The 25,865-nt window shown below is 40.9% G+C and overlaps 2 protein-coding genes across 8 annotated transcripts in view; one reads left to right on the top strand and one right to left on the bottom strand.

Annotated features, from left to right (window-relative positions):
• LOC129451017 (uncharacterized) overlaps window positions 1–23,624 on the bottom strand; it is a 33,405-nt gene extending 9,781 nt beyond the window's left edge. For 4 of the 7 annotated variants that reach the window (XM_073870876.1, XM_073870879.1, XM_073870875.1 and 1 more), the window contains exons 1-7: window positions 23,475–23,605; window positions 22,992–23,094; window positions 13,288–13,755; window positions 4,780–4,878; window positions 4,479–4,694; window positions 4,260–4,330; window positions 673–801 (exon numbers count right to left, since the gene is read on the bottom strand). In XM_073870876.1, the coding sequence (XP_073726977.1) occupies window positions 673–801; window positions 4,260–4,330; window positions 4,479–4,694; window positions 4,780–4,878; window positions 13,288–13,755; window positions 22,992–23,025 (1,017 nt within the window). In that variant the 5' untranslated portion in view covers window positions 23,026–23,094; window positions 23,475–23,605. Of the gene's footprint in view, window positions 1–672; window positions 802–4,259; window positions 4,331–4,478; window positions 4,695–4,779; window positions 4,879–13,287; window positions 13,756–22,991; window positions 23,095–23,474 lie in introns of all 7 variants that reach the window. The other 3 variants (XM_073870873.1, XM_073870874.1, XM_073870878.1) reach the window with 2 other exon arrangements.
• Window positions 23,625–23,661: 37 nt separating this feature from the next.
• Window positions 23,662–25,550, top strand: LOC129451019 (E3 ubiquitin-protein ligase DDB_G0292642). The gene is made up of 4 exons (XM_055214067.2): window positions 23,662–23,801; window positions 24,243–24,346; window positions 24,469–24,618; window positions 24,905–25,550. Exons 1-4 carry the CDS (start codon window positions 23,729–23,731, stop codon window positions 25,349–25,351), a joined length of 774 nt encoding a protein of 257 aa, XP_055070042.2. The 5' UTR covers window positions 23,662–23,728; the 3' UTR covers window positions 25,352–25,550.
• Window positions 25,551–25,865: the final 315 nt, after the last annotated feature.

The following is a 25,865-nucleotide window of genomic DNA, read 5'->3' as shown; positions in this document are numbered from 1 at the left end:
CTCTCAAGAGAAACCACACACATGCATTTTAGTTTATGACACTACAGCACCCCCATTACCGGACTGTTTCTGTGTCTTGTTCACACAGAAGGCTTTCTGTGAATTTTAACGCAATGTTACTAGGTCCTCTTTACGGAAGCGATCCCAGAACATTTACGGGACGTGTTTGTGTTCACACAGAAGCCTCTGCCAATTTTCTAAAAAAAATTCTGGGATCAAAGTACTGTGTGAATGGGGTTTATGTTAACCTTCTGGGCTTGACCAAAGCTAAACATGAATAAACAATTATGAACTTCTGTTTACCATTTATGAACTTCTGTTCACAACTTTTGTTTAGGCCCATCATTTTAACTAAAAAACAAATAGATGGATATGAGCTAAGTGCCTTTAGTGAAGTCGCCCCACTAGGCGGCCATCTTTACAATGCAGCCGAGCAGATATTACATCCATGCAAGCCGGGAAAACATAAACAACAAATTTCAACAATTAAACCTGACATTAACTACACCATAAGTTTTATTTCTGAAGGTAAATTGAGCTTTATTCAAAATCATTTTATCTACAAGCAAGCGTCGGCAAGTGCCAGGTTGGCAAGTGCCTCACGCAACTCTGTATACAGCCCCTCCACCAAAGTTAGTCTTTAATCAGTCTTTAACCATTTTAAATACTTACCAGGTTTATATTAGTGTCTGACTCCAGGGAAATTGATAGAATGAAAAAGGATTTAACTTGCTCCAGAGGTTTATGGTAATTTGGTGGGTTTATACAAGTAGTTGTGTCCACCTTTATTCCCTGAAATATCTATGAAGTTGACATAAAATACATTATGCAGTCATTTTTAAGAGAGTATGTCTTTAAAAACAAAAGCCATGTAATATCAAACAAATGGAAATCTCAAAACTCTGCAATTAGCATGTAAAACACTTGTAATAAAGAACGTTTAAGTTATTTGTAGGTACTAAACAGATATACAGTATTGTTCAAAATAATAACAGTACAATGTGACTAACCAGAATAATCAAGGTTTTTAGTATATTTTTTATTGCTACGTGGCAAACAAGTTACCAGTAGGTTCAGTAGATTCTCAGAAAACAAACGAGACCCAGCATTCATGACATGCACGCTCTTGGGGCTGTGCAATTGGGCAACTAGTTGAATTAGTTAAAAGGGGTGTGTTCAAAAAAATAGCAGTGTGGCATTCAATCACTGAGGTCATCAATTTTGTGAAGAAACAGGTGTGAATCAGGTGGCCCCTATTTAAGGATGAAGCCAACACTTGTTGAACATGCATTTGAAAGCTGAGGGAAATGGGTCGTTCAAGACATTGTTCAGAAGAACAGCGTACTTTGATTAAAAAGTTGATTGGAGAGGGGAAAACCTATAAAGAGGTGCAAAAAATGATAGGCTGTTCAGCTAAAATGATCTCCAATGCCTTAAAATGGAGAGCAAAACCAGAGAGACGTGGAAGAAAACGGAAGACAACCATCAAAATGGATAGAAGAATAACCAGAATGGCAAAGGCTCAGCCAATGATCACCTCCAGGATGATCAAAGACAGTCTGGAGTTACCTGTAAGTACTGTGACAGTTAGAAGACGTCTGTGTGAAGCTAATCTATTTTCAAGAATCCCCCGCAAAGTCCCTCTGTTAAAAAAAAGGCATGTGCAGAAGAGGTTACAATTTGCCAAAGAACACATCAACTGGCCTAAAGAGAAATGGAGGAACATTTTGTGGACTGATGAGAGTAAAATTGTTCTTTTTGGGTCCAAGGGCCACAGGCAGTTTGTGAGACGACCCCCAAACTCTGAATTCAAGCCACAGTACACAGTGAAGACAGTGAAGCATGGAGGTGCAAGCATCATGATATGGGCATGTTTCTCCTACTATGGTGTTGGGCCTACTGTATTTATCGCATACCAGGGATCATGGATCAGTTTGCATATGTTAAAATACTTGAAGAGGTCATGTTGCCCTATGCTGAAGAGGACATGCCCTTGAAATGGTTGTTTCAACAAGACAATGACCCAAAACACACTAGTAAATGGGCAAAGTCTTGGTTCCAAACCAACAAAATTAATGTTATGGAGCGGCCAGCCCAATCTCCAGACCTTAATCCAATTGAGAACTTGTGGGGTGATATTAAAAATGCTGTTTCTGAAGCAAAACCAAGAAATATGAATGAATTGTGGAATGTTGTTAAAGAATCATGGAGTGGAATAACAGCTGAGAGGTGCCACAAGTTGGTTGACTCCATGCCACACAGATGTCAAGCAGTTTTAAAAAACTGTGGTCATACAACTAAATATTAGTTTAGTGATTCACAGGATTGCTAAATCCCAGAAAAAAAATGTTTGTACAAAATAGTTTTGAGTTTGTACAGTCAAAGGTAGACACTGCTATTTTTTTGAACACACCCCTTTTAGCTAATTGCCCAATTGCACGGCCTTGGGAGCGTGCATATCATGAGTGCTGGGTCTTGTTTGTTTTCTGGGAGTCTGCTGGGCCTACTGGTGGCTTGTTTGCCACGTAGCAATAAAAAATATACTAAAAACCTTGATTATTCTGGTTAGTCACATTGTACTGCTATTATTTTGAACAATACTATATATGCAGCATTGAGTGCCTTGATCTGCTGTGATGGGTCAGGGGAGCTGCCATATTGGGAATAGCAAGACTGGCCTATAAACACAAACAAGTAGAAGAGGGGGCTGAATTTTTCGTGGATGAAAAGCAAAATAAAGTTTACATTTCTTAAATTTCAATGGTTTATTTGGTTTAATATGGTTTGGTTTAATATGTGTCAAGTATAATAGTATGATAGTATGATAGTACAAGTATTGCATATGAGCAAGCACTCAAAAAATACATCTTGCCGATGTAAATTCTGCAGTGAGGAGAGCCTTAAGATGATGAACAAGTAAGCCTACAGCTAAAACTACATCAGTTTATCCATCAAAGAGGGTTTTGAATCATGATGGTAACAGTCATGGCCGTAGCCAGGGTTCGAAAATTAGTGAGGTCCAGGCTGGGACCTTTTTCAATGCCATGCCAGGTGAAAAAAGTGCACTAAATTATGGGCATGTTACTTAGGAATTGTGGGAAATGTAGTTAAAAAATGACTTAATGCAGCAGGGATGCAAGTTTTAATCTGCAACTACAACTACCATGTATAATAAGAGTGTGCTGTCAATATCAAACACACACACACACACAAACAAGCACAAGAAATTCAGTTCACAAACTATTAAGCGGCTGTTATGAACATGCAAAAATGTACTTTCGCACGTGTGATACAGTGTGCTGTCAATATCAAACACACACACACACACAAACAAGCACAAGAAATTCAGTTCACAAACTATTAAGCGGCTGTTATGAACATGCAAAAATGTACTTTCGCACGTGTGATACAATGGAAAATGTATTCATCGCATACTTCTTAAGATTAACATGCATCTTTTATACCAAAATTTATTTTAAATGTATACAAAAACATAAGAACAACTTAGACCACATGTACCCAATAATCATGAACAAGGAAAAAAATATAACATAACACAGATATATATTATAGGGTTCTTGTACAAGATTATTGCGCATGTGTGGTCTAAGTTGTTCTTACGTTCTTGCAAACATTTAGAAGACATTTTAGTATGAAAGTTTTTGTTGAATCATGATTTATAAGTTAAAACGTCCGTACGAACAAATTTGTGCGTACGCATACTTAGTGAAGGAAACCCAATGTAGTGTGTACTTGAAAGGGTAGTGCAAATGTACCAGATCCATAACAGATTTCCTTTTTTCTTTGCAATAGTCTATTTTGGAGTACAACTGTATGCTTAATTGCTTTAAAACATAAGAAGGAGACTGACTCTGTGTCTTTTGATATGTGTGAACGAGCTTTGTTTTGGACCACAAGAAAATCTAAAATGAAGACAGAAAAAGCAGTTTCCGAAACTAAAAGATTATGCATTTACTTATCATCACCTTGGGGACTTCTTCATAATTTTTTACCAAAAAATTATGCAAATTGCTGCTCGAAAAGCATGAATTTTCACAATCCTTTCTGTCAATGAATCATTTTCCAAGTCTAGTTATCGACATTATAAGAAACTGAAGAATAAACATGTTAAAATGACGCAAATTAATTTGTACTGTATGTGTTTAATAGGTAGATTTGCCACAGCCAATAAGGAGGTGCCATTGACACCCGATTAAGCACTCGAAGCGCTATGTACATGTCTATGGTATTAAACATACCTCAGACATCTTAGGATCAACCACATTAAGTATCTTCTGAAGACATTTTGCAGCATCTTCCTGCTTGTGAACTGATGAAGTAACATAAAATATGGATGAGGCAAATGTGTGACAAGAACTATAGAAATAAAATTAAATTTAAATGAAAATGTTTACAAAAGGCGTTTTGTTTTCATTTTTTAAGGACATCTCGCTTCAGAATGCAAATCTAAATCATACCATTAATTTTAAGTTCAGCTGTGATTCCTTCAGTGGTGACAGTGTTTCTCTCTCCAGACTTTAAACGCTCAAATAACTGCGCAATGTGATTATTTATGGTGGAATTATTCATGAGGTACCTTTCTGCTGCTTCTCTGAATTCCTTTGTCATGAAAAGTATTTGCAGTACTGTGTTCAAATAGCATGTGGCTCCCTGATTTTGTAATCCAACATATCCTTGAAAATACATAAAGGTATTCATGTTATAATGTGACAATGAAATTTCACGTTTAATAAAAATAAAGAAAAGGTTAACAGTTACTCTTAGGTGTGGAGATTTCACAGACAGTTACAGCATGGGAATCTTCCTTTTCATTCTTTTCACAGCAACTGTCTTCAACATGAATATCTTTTTCACAGACTGCAAAAAATAAATTTGCACTTGAATTTTTAGATTATTTACTGTGCAAGTCATTTAAACGTATGATTGCCCCTATTTCGGGGTGTCTATTTACACTGAGTGCAAATAGCATCCTTGTTGGCAAATGCTATTTACACTAGCTCTGCCCACCAATGTCTGATTGAAGCACAAAAGTTAAAAAAATCAGGGTTCAGTGGTGCTGGCTGCAGAGCATTTGAGTCATAGATCTGGACTTTGAAGCAATCTACCTTTTGCCAACCTCGCTCTTCTCTTTTTCTATCATACTGCATATACATTGAAAAGTTTATTTTAAAAATAAACTGCATTTATTTGTAATAAAATAAATAAAAATTTACAAAAATACTGAGGTGCAAATCAGTGCCGGCCCTACCTAATAAGCAATATAAGCAGTTGCATATGGCCCCCATGGCCACTAGAGGGCCCTCTGCCGGGCGTGAAAATAAAATGTACTTGCTAGTTGTGTCTGCCAATTATGTGCATGATAGTGTTATGGGCGCTTCACACGGTACGCGCCAATTGGCCAAATTGCTAGGGGTGGTTTCCCGGACAGGGATTATCTTAAATCAGGACTAGATCTTAGTTTAATTAGGAAATATAACTAGTTTTAACAAACAAGCCTTACTAAAAACATTACTTGTGTGCATTTTGAGGGAAAACGTCTCGGTTACGTATCTATAAGGAAGGGAACGGAGACGTCACATCATGACCGACGAATTGGGAACGTGCCTCGCGGGACCAATCTACTTCAAGAAACTTCAAACACGCCAATGAATTTGGCATGCAGATATTTGCATCTGCCGGCGCCACGCCGCCCCGCCGGTCGGGTAGTTAACGAGAGGCAGGTGCAGAAATCAAATCAGCTGTATTTGCTGAGAAAGCTGAGCACGGTGCACGGCCTAATTCAGCAATGGAACAGAACTGTGGCGATGGGACGGGATGTCTCCTTTCCCTTCCTCCAGGGAACGAGGGTTACATACGTAACCGAGACGTTCCCTTTCAGTCGGTCACTACAACGTCACATCGTGACTGACGAATTGGGAAACCCTACCAAAGCGCCACAGAAGCTGAACCCTTCCAGTGCCTGCAAAAGCCCTCCGCCCTCCACGTAGGGGGCGGATGCTAAGGTTTACGGCAGAAGGCCAATCACTACTTGTCCCTTAACCCACGATAGTGAACTAGCAAACTGGGAAGCAAACTCGTCAGGCGGAACTAAGATTGTTGCAGAATCCCTCTGAGGGGGTCTACCACTTGGGTGACATCTTGAAGACTCAAAGTCATGACGTGAACCCTTAGTAATATCTCATACTAGGGGAACGCTAGGGGAAGTGGAAAAAGAATTTTCATGCACGCATAGAGACCCACAGGGGGTGCAATGCGGGTGCCTAACCTAACCCAGGTTCACATGGAAACATCTAGTGAGAGGCTGACAGCAGAAGCTCCACAACATCAGCTGTCAAGGCAGTGGAGGAGTGAAAAACGCTATTTTATGACGTTTTTGCTATAAAGGCCTTCCATAATGGTGAGGTTGTGGAGCACCAAAATAGAGGCTGCAAGCCGACAGGAGCCGGTCTCTAGTGGTCTTTACTGATTAGAAGAAAGAACCCGAGAGGAAACCGGTTCAATACGAACACTGTAAAACCTAGTGAACGTGTTATGTGTCGCCCAGCCAGCAGCTCTGCAGATGTCTGTTAGCGAGGAACCACGAGCCAATGCCCAAGATGATGCCACACTTCTTGTAGAATGTGCACGCAGATTAAATGGGCAAGGGATACCCTGCTTTTCATACGCAAGGGTAATAGTGTTCACATACAATGGGACATCCTCTGCTTGGTGACAGCATTCCCCTTCTGCTGACCACCGTAACAAACAAAGAGCTGTTCTGAGGTTCTAAAGCTTTGCGTCCGAGTTACATACACACATAGTGCACGCACCGGACATAATAAAGCCATGGCTGGGTCTGCCTTCTCCGGGGGCAGCGCTTGCAAGTTCACCACTTGGTCTCTGAATGAAGTAGTGGGAACTTTGGGCACGTAGCTGGGCCGGGGTCTCAGTGTTACGCTGGATTCAGCGGGCACGAACTGTAGGCACGAATCGTTGACCAAAAATGCATGAAGATCCCCTATCCTTTTTATCGAAGCCAAAGCAAGGAGTGTTAAAGTTTTCAAAGTTAGAAACTTTACACTCACAGAATGCAGAGGCTCAAAGGGGGGCGTCCTGTAAAGCTTTCAGCACCACGGACAGGTCCCAAGGAGGAATAGAGGGAGGACAAGAAGGATGCAGCCTTCGTGTGCCTCTTAAAAACAACCAGGTCGTGCTGACCCACTGTCCTACCGTTTATCGGAGCGTGGTGCGCGGATATCGCAGCAATATCTACTTTAATGGTAGAGGGAGACAGCCTTCTTTCCAAGCGATGTTGGAGATAAATGTGACCAGTCACGGAAAGTAGGGACACAAGTCGGATCTGGGCCATTTTGAGTTATTCACACATTTGAGATATTCTGAAAGTGCAGTTTCTAAGCTTTCCAACGATGTGTAACACATGGAAATCTGACAAGATTTGGAGAAGTTCTGGCCATTTGAATATAGGAACTCAAAAAAACACAAACCGAGAAAATCGAGACGAAAGGGACTCTTCTTTCCAGCTGGGAGAGACAATAGGGCTCATTTACATCTCATTTAGCTAAGCCATACCCCCTGTAAAGGCATTTTGAGATACAGATGTTCTAGCATCATATGTAGTATTTTGTGACAGAAGTCCGGATGACAACATGCAAAAAAAAAAACATGACTTTTTACCTTTTGTGTTGATCACAAGTCGAATCCAGTCTGTTTCAGAGTGAATCATCCAATGACCATTTTTGTCCACAAATGCGTATTATCCGTGAAATATAGATATATAGTGAACATCTGATAATAGAATAGAATATACAATCTGAGGACTATTTACATCGTTACATGTAAGGGTATATGAGATAACACTCCGGTAATTTACGTTTCGTTAAACATATGAACCCGCCTTTAAAGTTTGTATTTAAAATAGGGAGGCAGACAGTATAATAGATAATCCAAACAGCGCCGTCGAAAACGTGATGTCCTTTAGGGATGTAACCAATCTCTCGCTCGTTCCTCCATCAGCCAATGACTTCATGGAAAATATTGATAGGCAAAACATGTAGCCAATTAGATAATGAATTCAACGATCTTTGTGTTACTTATGTGTGTTTGACTTCATGCTGCGTTGCAAGAACTGACAGAGAGATGACGTCAAAGTACAGTGAGAGCGAGTCAAAATTAAACTACTCCGTAAGATTTCTTGAAGAGCTCTCGCGGTACTTTGACATCATCCGACTGTGCCGCTGCATAAAGTCAGTGATGTGTCTGACGTACGGCACGGCTGACTGTTCTTTGTTCCGCCCCAGCTTCTTTTATTTTTCTTTTGTTTTGTGCGCCCGAGCTTCGTTTACAGTCTGGGGAGACGCACGCTGTAAGTTTGAAAAAAAGAAACTTAGCAAACATGTCTGAGGAATAGGGCAGCTGTGGCGCTACAGTCACGTGACTTCATGCTCAAGCTGGAAGAGAAGACAATGCTGAATAAAGTCGTAATTCTTGCTATTTTTGGACCAAAATGTATTTTCGATGCTTCAACACATTCTAACTGACCCACTGATGTCACATGGACTACTTTGATGATGTTTTTATTACCTTTCTGGACATGAAAGTTGATGATTTGCACGTGTTTCAAAGGCTTGCAAATGTTCACACTTAAGTGATTTTAAACAATTTAACCGCAAAAAGGCGCTAAAGTGAGCAATTTTCTGTACGCACAGACGCACATGCGGTTGAATGTGTCCGGTCCGACTCCAATCAAACGTGATTATCCCTATGCCCTTCAAAGATCAGAACTATTGATGTATAAACTTGAGAGAGAGTCTCATACTGTAGTCCATTAAAATACATTTGGCGAATAAAGCACTGAAAAACAACGTAATTTTCACTTTATGTGGAGTGACTGTTTATGCTGCATCTTCTTCCCGAAGCGCCGTTTGGAATTCCTTCTCCATCTGTGTGTGTGTGCACGTGTTTAAGTGCATTCAACAAATGTAGGCATGTCAGAATTACAGTTATGCCACTTACATAATGTAGCCTTTTTTAATGTTCGATGACAAGATAGAGAATTAAGTAAAATTATGTAGACTAATCATTTAAGTTTAATGTCCTAATGATCAGCCTACTTATTTCTATGTCCCACAGTTGACATGGAACGTTGTTAACTGGTTCAGAAACTTATTTTTTTGTTCTAACCGGTTCAGGAACGACAACTTTAGGGTTAAACCAAAAACCGGAAACGTTAAAATACTGTTTCTGTTCGGAACGAACCAATTGGGAAAAAATTCTGGTTCAAAGCCCTGCCTAGAACCTCCGCGCCCCATCCAGAGACCACACATGGAGGTTCCACAGATCGGGGCGTGGGTGCCATAATGTGCCCCCTCCTTGAGAAAGAAGATCCTTCCTCAGGGTAATCCGCCAGGGAGGGGCTGTCGCGAGGAGGGTGAGCTCTGGAAACCAATTCCTGGTTGGCCAGTACGGCGCAACTAATAGAATGTGCTCCTTGCCTCCCTGACTTTGCACAGTGTCTGCGCAATAAGGCTTACTGAGGGAAATGCGTATTTGCGCAGACCCTTCGGCCAGCTGTGTGCCAGTGCATCTACGCCGAGTGTTCCCTCGGTCAATGAATAAAACAGGCGACAATGGGTTGTCTCTGGAGATGCAAACAGATCTATCTGCGCTCTGCCGAAATGTTTCCAAATCAGCTGAACCGAATCAGCTGTGTTCAGCGACCCCGAAAAGTGAATGGCAAGAAGAGACCTCAGATTCTTCTGACTCCAGAGGAGGACATGACGGGTGAGATGCGACAGGTGACGAGAGCGCAAACCGCCTTGCCGATTGATATACGCTACAGCCGTAGTGTTGTCGGTGCGCACTAAAACATCTCCTTCGCCAGCAGGACAGCGATCTCCGCACGCAGTACGTGCGCATCGGCAGCCTTCATCGTGGTGAAGTGAACGCCTGAGAATTTGTGAGGACGCCAGGCAAATTGAATTGTATAGCCGAGACGAATTGTGCGTAAAAGCCAACCGCGGCGAGCGGAGACGGGGTGCTCGTGCTAACGTGCGCAACGGCCACATCGTGTGACGTAACACTCACCGGGTTCCGCTGATGGATGATTAGGCAGGGGCTCTTTTGTAGATGTCCCGGGATGCTCGACACATCCGCTGGCGAATGAGGAAGAGAAGATCGTAGGGTTTTTAGCCCGTCTGAAACTCCTACATGCTTCTGGAGACCTTTAGGGGGAAAAGGAATACGCTCTTTTTGTGGTTTTGTGGGTGCCGACTGTAAAGTCAGCCAAACAGAAACAAAACTAAACAAAAGATTTCCCGACCGGTCCTCCTCCGGTGGGGGGGGTGGTGCTTTCACCATCTCCCGAAGAGCGATCCTCTCTACCTCCAGGTCGCCCGTCTCAGGGCCGCTTGGACTTTTTCTTTCCACCAGGCTTAGCGGGCTGAGCAGGCGGTGCGGGCTGCTGGCGACCGGATCCTCGTTTCCTAGAAGAGCCCCGGGGAGGAACGGAGGCGGCCGCCGCTGTAGGACGCCCTCGGCAAAGAGCAGGCTGAGGTGCCGACGTCGACGGGGCAGGCATTGGTTTCTTCCGATGCGGCATGATCTTAGCGAGAGCCTCAGTCTGCTTTTGGGTTGCCGAGAACTGCTGTGCAAAATTCGCGACTGTCTCGCCGAACAGGCCGGCCTGGGACACTGGAGCATTCAGGAGCCGGATTTTATTGGCATCCCTCATGTCTGCCAGACACAGCCAGAGGTGGCGCTCCTGGACCACCAAAGTGAACATAGCACGGCTGACGGCCCGTGCGGTGATCTTGGTCGCACAAAGCGGCAGATCTGTAGCCCACAAAGTTCTTCAAACATCGCCTGGTCGTGACCTCCCTCGTGCAGATCCTTCAGAGCCTTAGCCTGATGAACCTGCAGCAAAGCCATGGCATGCATGGCAGAAGCTGCCTCCCCACAAGCCCTGTAAGCAGACTCTGAGCGAGCATGGCCGCCATCTTGGGGTCGGACACGGGAGCCCCTACCCGAAGGTGGGAGTGGGTCCGTGTCGGCGTCCGAGGATGACAGCCCCCCCTCCGATGCTACGACAGACACAGAATCCCCGGGAGGACCGACAGAGGACGGAGGTTACGTAGAACACGTACATTCCATCTCCATCGGCACCTCAACTGGTCGTTGATCAGGGTGCTGGGGGCCGCTGGACGAACCAGCTGACTTACCCAGCACCGTGATGCGAAGGTCATCTCTCCGGAGCTTCACAGCTGCCTTCTTAGGGGCGCTAGGCACTGGAGGGTGACCATCCTGGAGGAACTCCACCCGACCCCGCAGATCAGCGAGAGTCATGCCCTCACAAGTGGGGCATGTTCCTCCCACGAACGCCGCCTCTGCGTGCTGTATGCCAAGGCACGAAACGCAAGGACCCATGTATTTGCCGCATCCTGAAGTCGAACACGGCCAGAAAGACATCTTTAAAAAGATGCTCCCGACTCAGGCAAGTGAATGCTGTCTTTAAAAAGACGCAAAACACTGCACAGTCTTTTAGAGGAAATCACTCTTTTATGTGCTTGGATGTTGATGCAGCACACAGGGATAGAGCTACACACACACTCCAAAAAAAGGAAAAAAGGTACAGAGGTGAAACACTCATAGGCTTCACTGAAGTGCCTTCGCTCAACCAACAAAGCACAGAGATCTATCATGCTGAGAGTATAGAGCGCTTCTCGTGAGCAGATTGCTGCCAGCTTTCGAAGCGTAAAAAGCTGATTTGATTTCTGCACCAGCCTCCTGCCAAATACCCGAGCAGCTGGGCGTCGCCGGCAGATGCAAACATCCGCATGCCAAGTTCATTCGCGTGCCTGAAGTCTCTCGAAGTAGACCGGTCCCGCGAGGCGCGTTCCCAATTCATCGGTCACGACGTGACGTCGTGGTGACCGACTGAAAGGGAACAAAGGGTACTAATGTATTTAAAGATATGTCAGTGCATGTTGTTTTCAGTTTGGACAGCTCTTACATTTACTTTAGTCTAGGACTAGTCTAATCCCTGTCCAGAAACCGCCCCTTAGTGTTTTGAGCAGCATTAGGGAACGGGGAAGCAAGACACAACCATGACAATGAACATTTCAAAATAAAAGACATGAACATTAAAGACAGAACTTCATAATAAAAGACTACAACAAAACACAACCCTTACACCTGCAGCCATGTTACGGCAGCAGTCCTTGATTATTACGCCAAAATGAGAGTATAGTTCCTATCTGCCTAGAAAATCCCAACTTTTAATTGTCTGTCGGTCTTAGTACATAATGTAACTACAGAACAGTCAAGTTTTAAATATAAAATCTCTTTGGTTATTTGTAGGGATGCACCGAATCCAGGATTCGGTTTTGGATTCGGCCGAATACTGGGCTTTTTGGCGGGGTTCGGGTTCGGCCGAATGCTAGATTTTTTTTTCCACCGAACCGAACCCTAGGCTTGCGCTACGCTGGTCGACGTCATGCAGCCATTGATTACACACATCGGGTGCTGACGTGGAGATGAGCTTTTTCTTTCGGTCAGCTGGACACACCAAAACTTTTAAACACCGCTGAAAACGCCTTGAGGACCCCAAATGCCAGCTGTTTTTCAGCCGAGCGCTTGGTAGCTGTGATGCTTCAGCTGTGAGCCGGTTGGTTGCTGTGGTAATGTCCTGCCCCTCCTCCACTGTAATTGGACGGCCGTGTGAAGACTGACATTGACGAGCGGAGCTTCTCACTCAAAGTTAAATATAGTTTTCAGCGCGGAGCTGCTTGCTTATTGGAAAAACGAGCGTGTCGCAACGCATCGCTTTCATTATGCATAGGCTTATGGTAATTGTCAAAATAGTTTTTCCAACTTGTCATCCTGGCATAATGTACAGTTGGACGTTTTTTACTTCATTAATGTGTTTTAGTGTGTTGGAATAAGGATGCGAGTAGGATTCGGTATTCGGTTTCGGATTCGGCCGAATCTTAAACGGTGGATTCGGGATTCGGCCGAACCTAAAAAATCTGGATTCGGTGCATCCCTAGTTATTGGTTTAGGCGCGATGCTAATGGACTAATCAGATTCTATGGATTGTGCTAAGCTATGCTAAAAGTGGTAGCGTCAGACCCGGAGATCAGCTGAATGGATTCCAAAATGAGTGTCCTTTTAAGACAGCAACTAGTAATGTTGTTATATTTCTTATATTTGCTAACAGCTCATCCCACAATTTTTAATATGACCTTTATTTGCAAAGTATATAAATTCTACCTTTATCATCAGGTTTTATGTCTCGGAACTCTTCATTATTGTGTCCAAACATCTTCAGCGCTGAGCCTCCAGACATGATCAGTGATGGGCATTTAGACATCATTACTGATAACCGTCCAGACATCATCATTGATAAGCGCCAATGCACTGTCGTTAATGAGCATCCAGACATCATCAGTAATGGGCCTGTAGGCATACTCACTGAGAAGCATTTAGACTTCATAACTGATAACCATATAGACATCATCACTGATGAGTGTCTAGACATCATTAATGATGGGCATTCAGTCATCATTGATAAGCTCCCAGACATCATCATTGATGGCCGTTTAGATGATATAATTTTATCTGTGTGCTTACATACCACTGTTTGGGCCAATATACCACAAGCAAAACTGTGTATCATCTTCCAGTTACACAGAGCCACGACTGCCATGTATGAAACTGAGTCTACCATGGCATTAGCCTCTGCAAATAAAAAATGTTTAACCGATTAACTTTAAAATGTAGGGGAGAACGGGGACAGTTGCAACACTTTCTGTATTTCCATCAGTTTCTCCGAGCCTGTTTGTATTGGAACATTTTAAAGCATTAAACCTTCATCTGTCAGATACCAACTGTATTGCTGTAGCATGTTTAAATATAAAAATATATATACAATTTACAATTGGATAGACCAAGACAAATGTTGCAACAGACCCCATATGATGGGACAGTTGCAACAGTGCACAGGTATATTTGCAACACAAGTTAAAATGTAATAAAAATTATTATTTAACAATTTTGTTTAATTTCATTATTTTATTTCTGTTCAAACAGGATCAAGTTAAACTGGCTGTGTAAACACAAAAACTACACTCTTAAAATGAATGTGTTAAATTAACACATCTTGTGTCTAGTTAAGGACAACACATCACTTTGTGTTGTTTTAACACATCTTGTGTTGTCCCTTTTATTTATATGAACTCCAAATCAGCACGAAATGACACATAATGTGTTAAAATTACACTGGAACCAGTTGCCTTCAGAAGTCACCTAATAAGTTAATAGAGTCCAATTCACCTTATTCCGCCACGCCCCTTTTTAATTCTTCGCTCTTCCGCATTTTGTCAACCGACTTCCGCTGCTAATATGGCACAGTGCATTCGGTGGTTAGTTTGGTGGTTAGAAGATTGTTTGTAGTTCACTATAACTTTAGCGAAATGACAAATATCGCTACTGCTGTAAATGTTTTAAATTAGGAGCACGGTTAAAACTTCATACGACGCTCGGATAGTCTTATATTGTCCCATCAATCGTCTCGTGGTTAGACGATATGAAGCGGCCGCGGCAAGTAACCTGCCATATTTAATTACCTCGTCCTGTCAGGAGTTGATGGAGCAGCATTGAAAATTATTAAAAGTATGTCTACCAATATTTACACAGTGATTTCGTCTTTTTTAAAGCAAATGTGCACCTTAGCCAGTCCAATAACTATTTCGTTTTTATGTGGTACCATGATAGAATTCATTTGCAAACTTGCCAACACTTATTCCTTCAAATCAGGAGACTTAAATCCTTTTAAGTGGAATCTACAAAGCTCACATATGGTTTAAGAAATTCCTTACAGATAATATCTGATCACACTGTAAAGGTTTATATAACTGCATGGCAGGTTACATCTGATCACATAGTAAATGTTTAATATAACTGCATGACATGTAACGTCTGATCACATTGTAAAGGTTTAATATAAATGCACAACATCTGATCACATAAAGGTTTAATATAACTGCACAACATCTGATCACATTGTAAAGGTTTAATATAATTGCACAACATCTGATCACATTGTGAAGGTTTAGTGTAGATGCACAGCATCTGATCACATTGTAAAGGTTTAATATAATTGCACAACATCTGATTACATTGTAAAGGTTTAATGTGGATGCACAGCATCTGATCACATTGTGGAGGTTTAATATAATTGCACAACATCTGATCACATTGTAAAGGTTTAATATAAATGCACAACATCTGATCACATTGTAAAGGTTTAATATAATTGCACAACATCTGATCACATTGTAAAGGTTTAATATAAATTCACAACATCTGATCACATTGTAAAGGTTTAATATAATTGCACAACATCTGATCACATTGTAAAGGTTTAATATAATTGCACAACATCTGATCACATTGTAAAGGTTTAATATAAATGCACAACATCTGATCACATTGTAAAGGTTTAATATAACTGCACAACATCTGATCACATTGTAAAGGTTTAATATAAATGCACAACATCTGATCACATTGTAAAAGTTTAATATATATGCACAACATCTGATCACACTGTAAATGTTTAATATCACTGCATGTAATCTGATCACATATGAAGGTTTAATGTAACTTTACATCAGGTAAAGCAAGACCACCCTGCAATAAATTAAGACGCAGCTTTATCGGAGTCATCAGGAGCTGATCCCAAGTGTTTTTCTGGAAGCTGTTGGTGTATGTACTGGTAAAGTGCTTGGCGACTGTGTAATGGATGCAATATCAACCCTGTGTAAAGCTGAACCAAAGATGGTTGTTTCTCAGTAGAGATTGTACATTTGTGCCAGCTCAACACATTGAAGCAGTTTCTCGGACAGGGTTTACAGGATTAGGATTTAATTATATTAGGACATTTTAGTTTTTACAAACAAACCCTACAAAAAAAACAAGACTGGTGCGCATCTTGTGACAAAACAATGGCACTCATATATGTTGAGGTATGTCAGTAAAAGGTGTTTTTAAATTATTGTAGCTCAAATATGCATTTTAGCTTGGGACCAGGATAAGCCCTGTCCGGGAAACCGCACCATTGTTTTCCCATATCAGATGTAGGTTGCTTCAGGTTGAGTTGTGATTTTAAAGTGTAGTTGTGGTCAGAGACGGATGGATCCTCTCATTGTGTTTCTGCATCACAGTTTAGGAACATGTTGATTTGTATCATCCTCACAGTTGTTCACTGCATCACTACACATCAATGCATCCGTGAAAACAATATAACCATAAACATTTTTATGTTAGTATTTAAAATAAACTTGCATCATGAGAATTAATATATAAATGGCACCCATACTTAAACAGAACAGTGTGTAAGAGAGAGATGCATTAAAAAGAGACAGTAACATTATACACACAACCTTTAACTTCAGTGTTAAATAATACGTTGTTTAATAGGTCATTATCAATATCTGAATGAGAAATGAACTGACATTCTAGCATCTGAAATCTCAGTAACTTGTAGGAATCACGTGGGCTACTGTAAGAATGCAATGTACTATAATATCTCGTTGTACTATCGTAAATATAAAAATATAGGTGGACAATTAAAACCATTCAAATAGTTGCATTTTATAAACTAACGTTACTGATCTTAAGTGTATTTGTAGAACGGACTTCACAAATCTAACTTTAGGCGAACGAGCACAAAGTTAGCTAAGATAGCTTACCTGAAACTGGCCACCTTTTCAACACCCGGCGTGGTTTAAAGTTACCGGAACATCGTAGTCGAACCTTGGGATAAGGGTATTCCTCAGTTGGCTTAAAATTGGTAAGAAAGAAACATAAAGGCGCTCGGGTGAGCTTTTTAAGCTTTAACGCGTCGCCTTCAGTCACTGCCTCAGCTGCTCATCGTCTATGCGGCCGGAAGAACGTTGACAAAATGAGCGAAATGGCGCTGCCCTTGTTGTCGTGAAAAATAAGGTGAATAGGATGTAAGTAATTTAATCTCTGTATAAATACAGCTGTTCTGTGAAATCTGACTGAGCTTGAGCTATTTTTCAAAGAAGAATGGGCAAAAATGTCACTTTCTAGATGTGCAAAGCTGGAAGAGACAAAAGACTTGAAGCTGCAATTGCAGTATTTGAAGTATTGACCCAGGGGGGCTGAATTTAAATGCATGCCACACTTTTCAGATATTTCAAAAAAATTGTAGACACCATTTTTATTTTCCTTCCACTTCGCAATTATGTTCCACTTTGTGTTACATTTGTTGTTTGTGATTGTAATGTGCAAAATGGGGGAAAGTTTAGTGGAAATACTATGAATAAGTTTTCCATGTATACACATTTACATGCCACTTTATTAGGTACACCTATTCAATTGCTTATAAATACATAGGCTACTGCTGTGCCATAGAATGAAAAAAATGTATTTACCTACATAGATGAATAATAAGAGTTCTGTACATAATGACATATCCTGAGCCTCAAACACTATTGTTTCCTTCTTATGGAAACCCTTATGCATGCAAAAGGCCTCTGAAAAAGAGGCCAATCTCAACATAATACTGACTGTGACGTTACAGCTGGGATGTATGCCCCAACAATAAATTACACATTCAATTAATTATAATGTTGTTACAATGCTAAAAACAAAGTTAATGCAAATTAAGTGGCTGCTTAGGGCCTTGCCGCCATTTGGGGCCCCCAAACTATGGTCCAACGACCATAGACCATGGGCCCTATTTTAACGATCTAACCGCAAAGTGCACAGCGCATGGTCAAAATGGACGTGTCCGAATCCACATTTGCTATTTAACTCTTTCACCGCCATTGACGAGATATCTCGTCAATTAAGAGAAAACGCTTCCCCGCCAATGACGAGATTTTCCGTCTTTCCGCAATACCGCTATTATCCACCAGGTGGCGCCCTTCCGCAACCTTTTAAACCCGGAAGTATTGCCCTATGGCAAGCAGCTGCATGTCCATGTCTGTTTTAAAGATCGCTCTGAATGGGATCTCTATGAAAAGTCCGTCACAAAAATGGAATTATCTCTGCTTTTTGCTCAAAATGTGGTGTTTTTGCAGAAACCTACACATATTCAAAAGCTGATTACAAAAGAACCTCTAAAGGTAGGATGAAACGTTTTTTTTTTGTTTGAAAGCAGAGGGTCTGTTCTTTCATTTGGTATATTGTATGTTTATATATTTAAAGAAGAACATTTTCTGGAAGGCATTAAACTTTGGTGAAAATCATGAAAAACGCTGGCGCTGGCTGGCATCTTTTTTTAAAAAACGCTGGTGGTGAAAGAGTTAACGGCGATAAAAATGGTTTGTGCGCAGAGCGCATGGTCGAAAAGGGTTGTTCCTATTCTTTTAATGAGTAATGGGAGTGTTTTGGGCGTAACGTGGAATAAACCAGTAAGAGTCTCAGCTCTGATCCCCTTTAAAAGCCAGTTGCGCTGGCGCTATGTCTAATCCCTATTTAGACAGTGTTGTATAAAGTACCAGAAAGCAATACTTGAGTAAAAGTACAAGTATTGTACTAGCAAAGGCTTTGGTAGAAGTGAAAGTTGTCTTTTAAAATATTACTCAAGTAAAAGTCTTAAAGTATCTGATATATACTGTACTTAAGTATACTGAACAGTTTTTTTTAAAGCAAGTGGTTAGAGCTTTGATTGTGAACTTTATTGTGGCTTTCTTATAGTAAAGCATATTCAGGGTTCCCATTATCTTCTTAATCTCAATCATCAAATAATTTGTTTTTTCCAGGACTTTTCAGGCACAATTCTCTTAAGTTCAAAGAGCAAACAGTATATTTTTAGAGCTGACATCAAATAAAAAAGCAAAAATTTCACTTTTGTATAAACTTCAGGTAAAAATGAAAAATAAATAATAACTTATTTCTATCAAAACATGAGCATATTTTTGAAAAAAGTGGAGTATCCCTTTAAGTTAGCTGCTTTACTAAGAAAAAAACGCCAACTCGTGTGGCAATGAAAGCACTGTGACTTTGATCAACAATGCAAGCGTACATTCACAATGTATAACATTAGCACAATATTATCCTATAACCACTGAGTTTTGAGTTAATTAACATAAAAGGAAATCTCCAGTTTGACAAAACGTATGATGTTTTTGAAGACGTGAATACAGTCCTTAACACCTTTCTAACCTGCCACTGATTAACATAGCAGTTTTTAAAAAATATTTCTTAATCTAACATTAGCCTACCGGAGGGAATATTCGGCCGTCAGTTATGCAATAATGTTACCATAAACAGTCAAGCGTGTTTCAGTTGAGAGTTCTCTGTGAATTAAATAAATCCATGGAAAATCAGCGGTGTAACGTTGACGTTTATTAAACATTTGCGCCTGGCCATCACATTAGACAGATAATTATCTAATACGGCTTATGATAACTAATGTTGAATCACATTGACATTGTGGCTTTACTTAATAACTATTATTTTAACGGATGTGATTCTTCAGGTTGGACGGGGAGTTTTTAAATGACAAAATGTAAGTGATTTTCGGTAGCATAAGAGGCACTTTATTCGGTAATCGGGAATGTTTAATTCCAATGTACAAAAACATTTCTTACAAATACGGCAACGGGTGTATAACGTTAGCTTTCTCACCCTGTTCATCGTCGGGGTGGTCGATTACGATAACGGGAGGTCCTCCAGTAGGTGCTTTCATTGCAGTTACAGTTGTGCTTCCTCTTCCTTTGGCAACACTATGCTAAAATAGAGTGTGCGTGAAATAGAGTGTGCGGAGCGTAATGCAATCTAGAAGCACTGATTCGCCAAAACCTCCCTTATTGAGGTCGCACACATTTCTTCTGATTTTATAGTAACGAGTAACGAATATGCTTAGTGGAAATATATCGGAGTAAAAGTATACATTTTATACATTTTTGGCGTTGCTGCAGGTCCACCAGGCCAAGGCACTGAGGGATCAGCACGAGGTGGGTGGTCACGATTCTGTAGCTTTTCAAGAACTGTGTGCGGCTACAGACCTGGCACTTAGAGCAACCAAGGTCACAGCACAAGCTGTCGGACGTGCAGTGTCCACCCTGGTGGTCCAGGAGCGCCATCTCTGGCTGTGCCTTGCCGACATGCGGGAGCAGGACAAAGTAAAACTCCTTAATGCTCCAGTGTCCCAGGCCGGCCTGTTCGGCGAGACCCCCGAGAACTTTGCCCAGCAGTTCTTGCTGGCTCAAAAACAGACTGAGGCGATTGCTCAGATCATGCCGCATCACAAAAACCAACACCTGGCCCCTCAACGCCGGCCCCTCAGTCTGCGTCTCACCGAGTGCGTCCTGTTGTGACCACCTCGGTTCCTCCCCGGGTGGGGAATCCTTGGTTTCGTTTTGTTTCTGTTCCGCCGGCTTTTCAGCCGGCACTCACTATTTCACAAAAAGAGCGAATTTCCCTTACTTCTCCAGGTCTCCAGAGGAACACATGGGCTACGGTCGGGCGCAAAACCCTTTGTGCTCCTTCTCCTCTATTGCCAGCGGGTGTGTTGCAATGGCCGGGACCCAAACAGCGGAGTCTCTCCAGCTCAGCCACCCATTTGCGGAGCTTGGTGAGTGTTTCACTACACAACACTTCTGTCAGTGTGCCCGACTCCAAGTGCCGACTCCACCCAAAGTCGGTTCAGCTGATTTGGAAACGTTTCGGCAGAGCGCAGATAGATCTGTTTGCCTTTCCAGAGATGACCCATTGTCGCCTGTTTTATTCATTGACTGAGGGAACGCTCAGCATGGACGCACTGGCGCACAGCTGGCCGCAGGGTATGCGCAAATATGCGTTCCCCCCAGTGAGCCTTATCGCACAGATGCTGTGCAAAGTCAGGAGATATGAGGAGAGCCCCTCCCTGAAAGATTCCCTTGAAGAAGGACCTTCTTTCTCAAGAAGGGGGCACATTATAGCACCCTCGTCCCAAACTCTGGAACATCCACGTGTGGTCACTGGATGGAACGAGGAAGTTCTAAGTGATTTACCACAAGCGTTATCTAACACTATTTTTGCAGCACGAGCACCGTCTACGAGACAGGCTTACGCGCTTAAAGCTGTAGTCTACAATGTTGAAAATCGGTCAAGAAAGCCTGAGACGGTTGGGAAGTTTTAAAAAACTCACCCGCCCCTCCACACACACACACACACCCCTCCCCTCTGTGCTACCTGATACCTCCCACCGGGAAAAGACCTGAACAACGTCACTTAGTCGAGCTGTGATCACCGGTAGTAAACATTGGAACAGAGATTTACAGAGATTTAGCTGAAAGCAGTGAACACAGAAAGCCTTGAAGGAATGAACACTTACAATTATGACTGATGGACATTATTTACTTTCACAACAACGTTTGGCATACGTTTCCCCTCCTGAGCCTCATTTCCTTTGGTCAAAAGTGCTACCTAGTGCACATTAATTGCACAATAATTATTAGTTAGTATTGCTAAGGTTTTGAGTAATTGTTATAGCAGCACACAGCGCATCTTGTTCAAATTTCGATCAGCTCGAACCCGCTAGGCCTATTGAAATATATTCAAGCACTTCAAGAAATAAAAATTACTTTGACCCGTGATAGGCGATGCTAAACGGCTAACATTCCAATGCCGACCGGCAGCTTAAGCATGTTGTCAGACTGAGCGTCAGGTGGAGTTTCAAGTGGAGCAGGGGATTGGATGAGAGCAGTTGCCGGCCGGACAGCTTACATTGGTCAACTTCTCTGCAGCTGTACACCCAACAGAGTGAATGTTTTTTTATTTTGTTTTCTCTTCATATTGTTAGGATTTTACAGTAGAACCATAACCAGCATCTATACGTTATAATAATGAACAATCTTTGAAATCGTAGACCATAGCTTTAAATGGAACCTGTTTGTTGACTGGTGTAATTCTCAATGAGAAGACCCCCGAGAATGCTCCATCATAGTCGTGCTGTTATATCTCCAGCACCGTTTGGAGAAAAGGTTGTTACATTCTACTATTAAAGTAGATATTGTGGCGATATCCGCTCACCACACAGCGATAAACGGTAGATCAGTGGGTCAGCACAATCTGGTCATAAGGTTTTTAAAAGGTGCACGAAGACTGAATCCTTCGCGCCCTCCCTCTATTCCTACTTGGGACCTGTCCGTGGTGCTTAAAGCCTTACAGGACGCTCCCTTTGAGCATCTGCACTTAACTCTTCTCGCATTGGCTTCTGTCAAAAGGATAGGGGACCTTCATGCATTTTCAGTCAACGATTTGTGCCTTCAACAAATAGCGCTATTATCCACCAGGTGGCGCACTTCCGCAACTTATACAACCCGGAAGTAATGCCTCACTTGAAAGAGAAACCTTGTATGTTATAAGGATCGCTCTGCATCTGATCTTTATCAAAAATCCTTTACAAAAATGGAATTATCTCAGCTTTTCAGAACCTACCCATATCTGAGAGGTGATAAAAAGGTTGGATGAAACGTCTGTTCTTTCATTTGATATATTGTATGTTTAGATATTTAAATTTTCTGGAACGCATTAAACTTTTGTGAAAATCATGAAAAATACTGGTGCTGGCTGGCAACTTTTTTTTAAAAAATGCTGGCGGGGAAAGAGTTAAAGATGCTCTGCCCCTGCAGGTTATTTATACTATTAATAATATATTAATCTCCTGTGATATGGAAGTCGTTGCATACTGTCAGCACTAAAAAAACCTTTTAACCAATTTACCAGTGCAGTAAATGTCTTGGCCTAAATCCAACTTGGTGGCCTATTTCACCACATTGCTAATGTCCATTACTGTTATGCATGCTGCTTTATTTGGATTGTGCTTTTTACAGAAACTGCAAAATGCTGTCATGTGTAACCTATTGATAAACAACACCATCCATGTAAAAATAAAATATCTGGATTATTTTTTAACTACAACAAGATGTATAAAGTTTTATTATCAAACATACCTGCAAATAAACAGGTAAATGTAGGAACCTCCATGTCCTCCCACTTGTCCTCTACAGGGTCACATGGGACTGGCGCCTATCCCAGCATCCTGAGCCACAAAATCTAGAAAAACAAACAATATAATTGTGACAACAATTAAAAACTCTACATAAAAATATTGTAAACAATAGCATTTCAATAAAAAAGGCTACGACAGTAAAAGGTAAAACACTATGAGAATCCAACAAATATGTCACTGACCCTTAAAGTACAGTACTGACAGTATTCCTTGCTTTAAGTAAACTGCAGTGTGTATAAAAACTAAAACAACGTAAGTTAATAATTATATTCTGCTTAAGAGTGATCAACGTACGACTATAAAACTGACATTAGTTAACAAGTGCAGGACATGCAAGGTTGTTTCTGTTCGACTGAATTCGTTTTTTTGCACGGTAACAGTTTAACAGGATTATTCTAATGCAAAATCGAATTATAGCACCAACCATGACAACGATGGTCGAATCCAGCTCCATTTCGCACCGAACGCTCGGAGACTTTATTGTAACTATCCCCAGAAGCCTTGTGATCATACAGCAATGTGAAAACTTCCGTGTATTGTGTCACTCTCGCGTACCGAAAGTGTAAGTGGATGGGACATCTGAGGCAAGCAAACGACCGGTTGACGCCGGTGAAAAAACGTCAGCAGGGAACTGATGAGGCTCGTGATTACAATTGTACGAAATTGACGTAGTTTAAAATGTCTGAAGCCATGAAGAAATTCACTCCATTCGATAAAGGCGTAAAACTGGTGTCAAAACCAAGCGATATCGGTAAGTTATATATCAATATTTGTGTTATGTATTTTTAGTTCATATACTTCCTTATAGCATAAAACAAAGCACTAGGTTTAATTGTGAAGGGCGGTGCGCTGTGTTTCCATAAAGCCATATGGCTATTGCAAGAAGAGCATTTAAGAAAAACTTCTTTATTAGCCCAACTGACACAATTGTAGGTACCATTTACGTTTACACTGTTGTTGTTTTTATGTATACATATCATGGTTTTGTTTAATGTTCTATAGTAAACAGGCTTTAATGCAAAGTGAAAGTGAATGTAAAACTAAAGAATAACAACACCCTGTACATACTGTATTATACTTTGAAAGTAAAGTCTAAATACATATAAAATTCTTTAAATTAAAGATTCAATTTTCGATTGGACTTCATGATAGAGAGGTGATACAGTAAAATTCACAATGCTTGCTCTTTTAGATGAATATGATAATGATCCGGGTGTTTTAAGGGCTCAGCTGTCCTGCGGACATGTCATCGATCCAGAGACACTGACTGATTGTTGCAGAGCTCAACTGGAAAATGTGAGACAGTGCAAATATTACTTTAATTTTTACTTAAACCTTAAAGTAGGCTAATTCTAATATCAGCGTTATATGCAATGCTGGATGCAATAAATACTTAGACTTCTGGTATGCAATTTTAGGGACAGACTAAATTCAGATGTCCTTTGTGCGAGAAAGAATGGCCATATGATGAAGTGCGTAAACTGGCTAAGCTTACAATTGATGAACAATTCAGTTTTGAGGAAAAGCTTGGGACAAACACCGTTAAGAAGTTACTGGACTTCAGGGATGTAAGTATATTTTTTGGATGTTGTATCAACCCTAAAAGTACAGTATCGGAAAAAAGATTTATTTAGATTTAAAGACTGGATGGAAGAGATCATGCAGATATTTAATAGACAAAGATTCAGAGAGTACTCAAAGTCTAGAGATGCTAGTGTGGCTAGACATTTTAAAACAATAATTATACGTTTTAATTTATAAGTTATATAAGTTAATGTTAGAGCTAATGTTAGAGATGGATCATGTGTGACACCTAGGACTCTGCATTTCTGTTTTTTATCCTTCCATATTTAGTGTCCTGGATGTGGTACTTTAATTGAAAGATCAGATGATTCCAATCTCTGCGTGCTGTGCTCAGTTTGCACAGTGAATACTGGACAAATCTTTGAATTCTGCTGGCAGTGTGAGAGAGAGTGGAAAGGGCCTCGACCTCATACTGATCATTGTGGTAACGTGGGATGTAAAAGTGCTGACCAGGATCTGCTGAGGACCTGTCCAATAATTACTTTAACATCAGTTGTATATAAGGGGTCCAATGCTCATGTCCAGTGTCCAGCAATTCGTGCCTGCCCATTTTGTGGTGTATTAATAGAACATAACAAGGGATGTAAAATTATGTCATGTCGTGAATGTATGAAGCAGTTTTGCTTTGCTTGTTTAAAATCTGCCAGTGACTGCCTTAAAACTTCTACTCATTTCATTGCATGCTCAGCAGGTGTGGCATCAAGACAAATTAAGTAAGATGTCCAACAAAGTTGACATTTAAAGCAGTGGTGTTTGCCTTGAGTCTACATTCGATTTGCCTTAAATATAATAAAAAACCTGTCAATGGGATATTGCAAATACATCTTTACCATTTCACTATATTAATTTAGCAGACATATCCAAAGCAACTTACAAAAATTAAAGAATTTATTAATAAAAATAATTTAAAAAAATGTGTCTTTGTTTATGTGGACTTGTTAAAGTGTTTGCGAAGTGTATGTTTTCAGCTGTTTTTGGTAGTTTTTCATAAGGTGAGAAATTGAGGTTCATCATAAAGAACGCATTTATATTTTCTGACATTATAAAGTACAATCTAAGTTTATATCATTTATTTACTTTTTATTCATTTTTGTATTTACACATCAACATAATATATATATAAAAAAACATAAAATACAATTGTTTTGTGATGTCCACACACTCGGTACAAGTTAAAATGTTGCTGTTGCAAATAAAGGTAAGAATTGGTGATTTTCGCTTAAAAAAAAAA

Source organism: Misgurnus anguillicaudatus, chromosome 8 (genome assembly GCF_027580225.2).
Source record: "Misgurnus anguillicaudatus chromosome 8, ASM2758022v2, whole genome shotgun sequence".
Lineage (NCBI taxonomy): Eukaryota > Metazoa > Chordata > Actinopteri > Cypriniformes > Cobitidae > Misgurnus > Misgurnus anguillicaudatus.
This window is presented reverse-complemented; position numbering and strand designations above follow the sequence as displayed.

Excerpts from the sequence above, each read along its gene's own strand:
- LOC129451019 (XM_055214067.2), top strand. The coding sequence starts at position 23,729 with ATGTCTGAAGCCATGAAGAAATTCACTCCATTCGATAAAGGCGTAAAA. Across the intron at positions 24,347-24,468 it reads GCAGAGCTCAACTGGAAAAT|GGACAGACTAAATTCAGATG; the intron begins GTGAGACAGTGC and ends ATGCAATTTTAG. Across the intron at positions 24,619-24,904 it reads AGTTACTGGACTTCAGGGAT|TGTCCTGGATGTGGTACTTT; the intron begins GTAAGTATATTT and ends TTCCATATTTAG.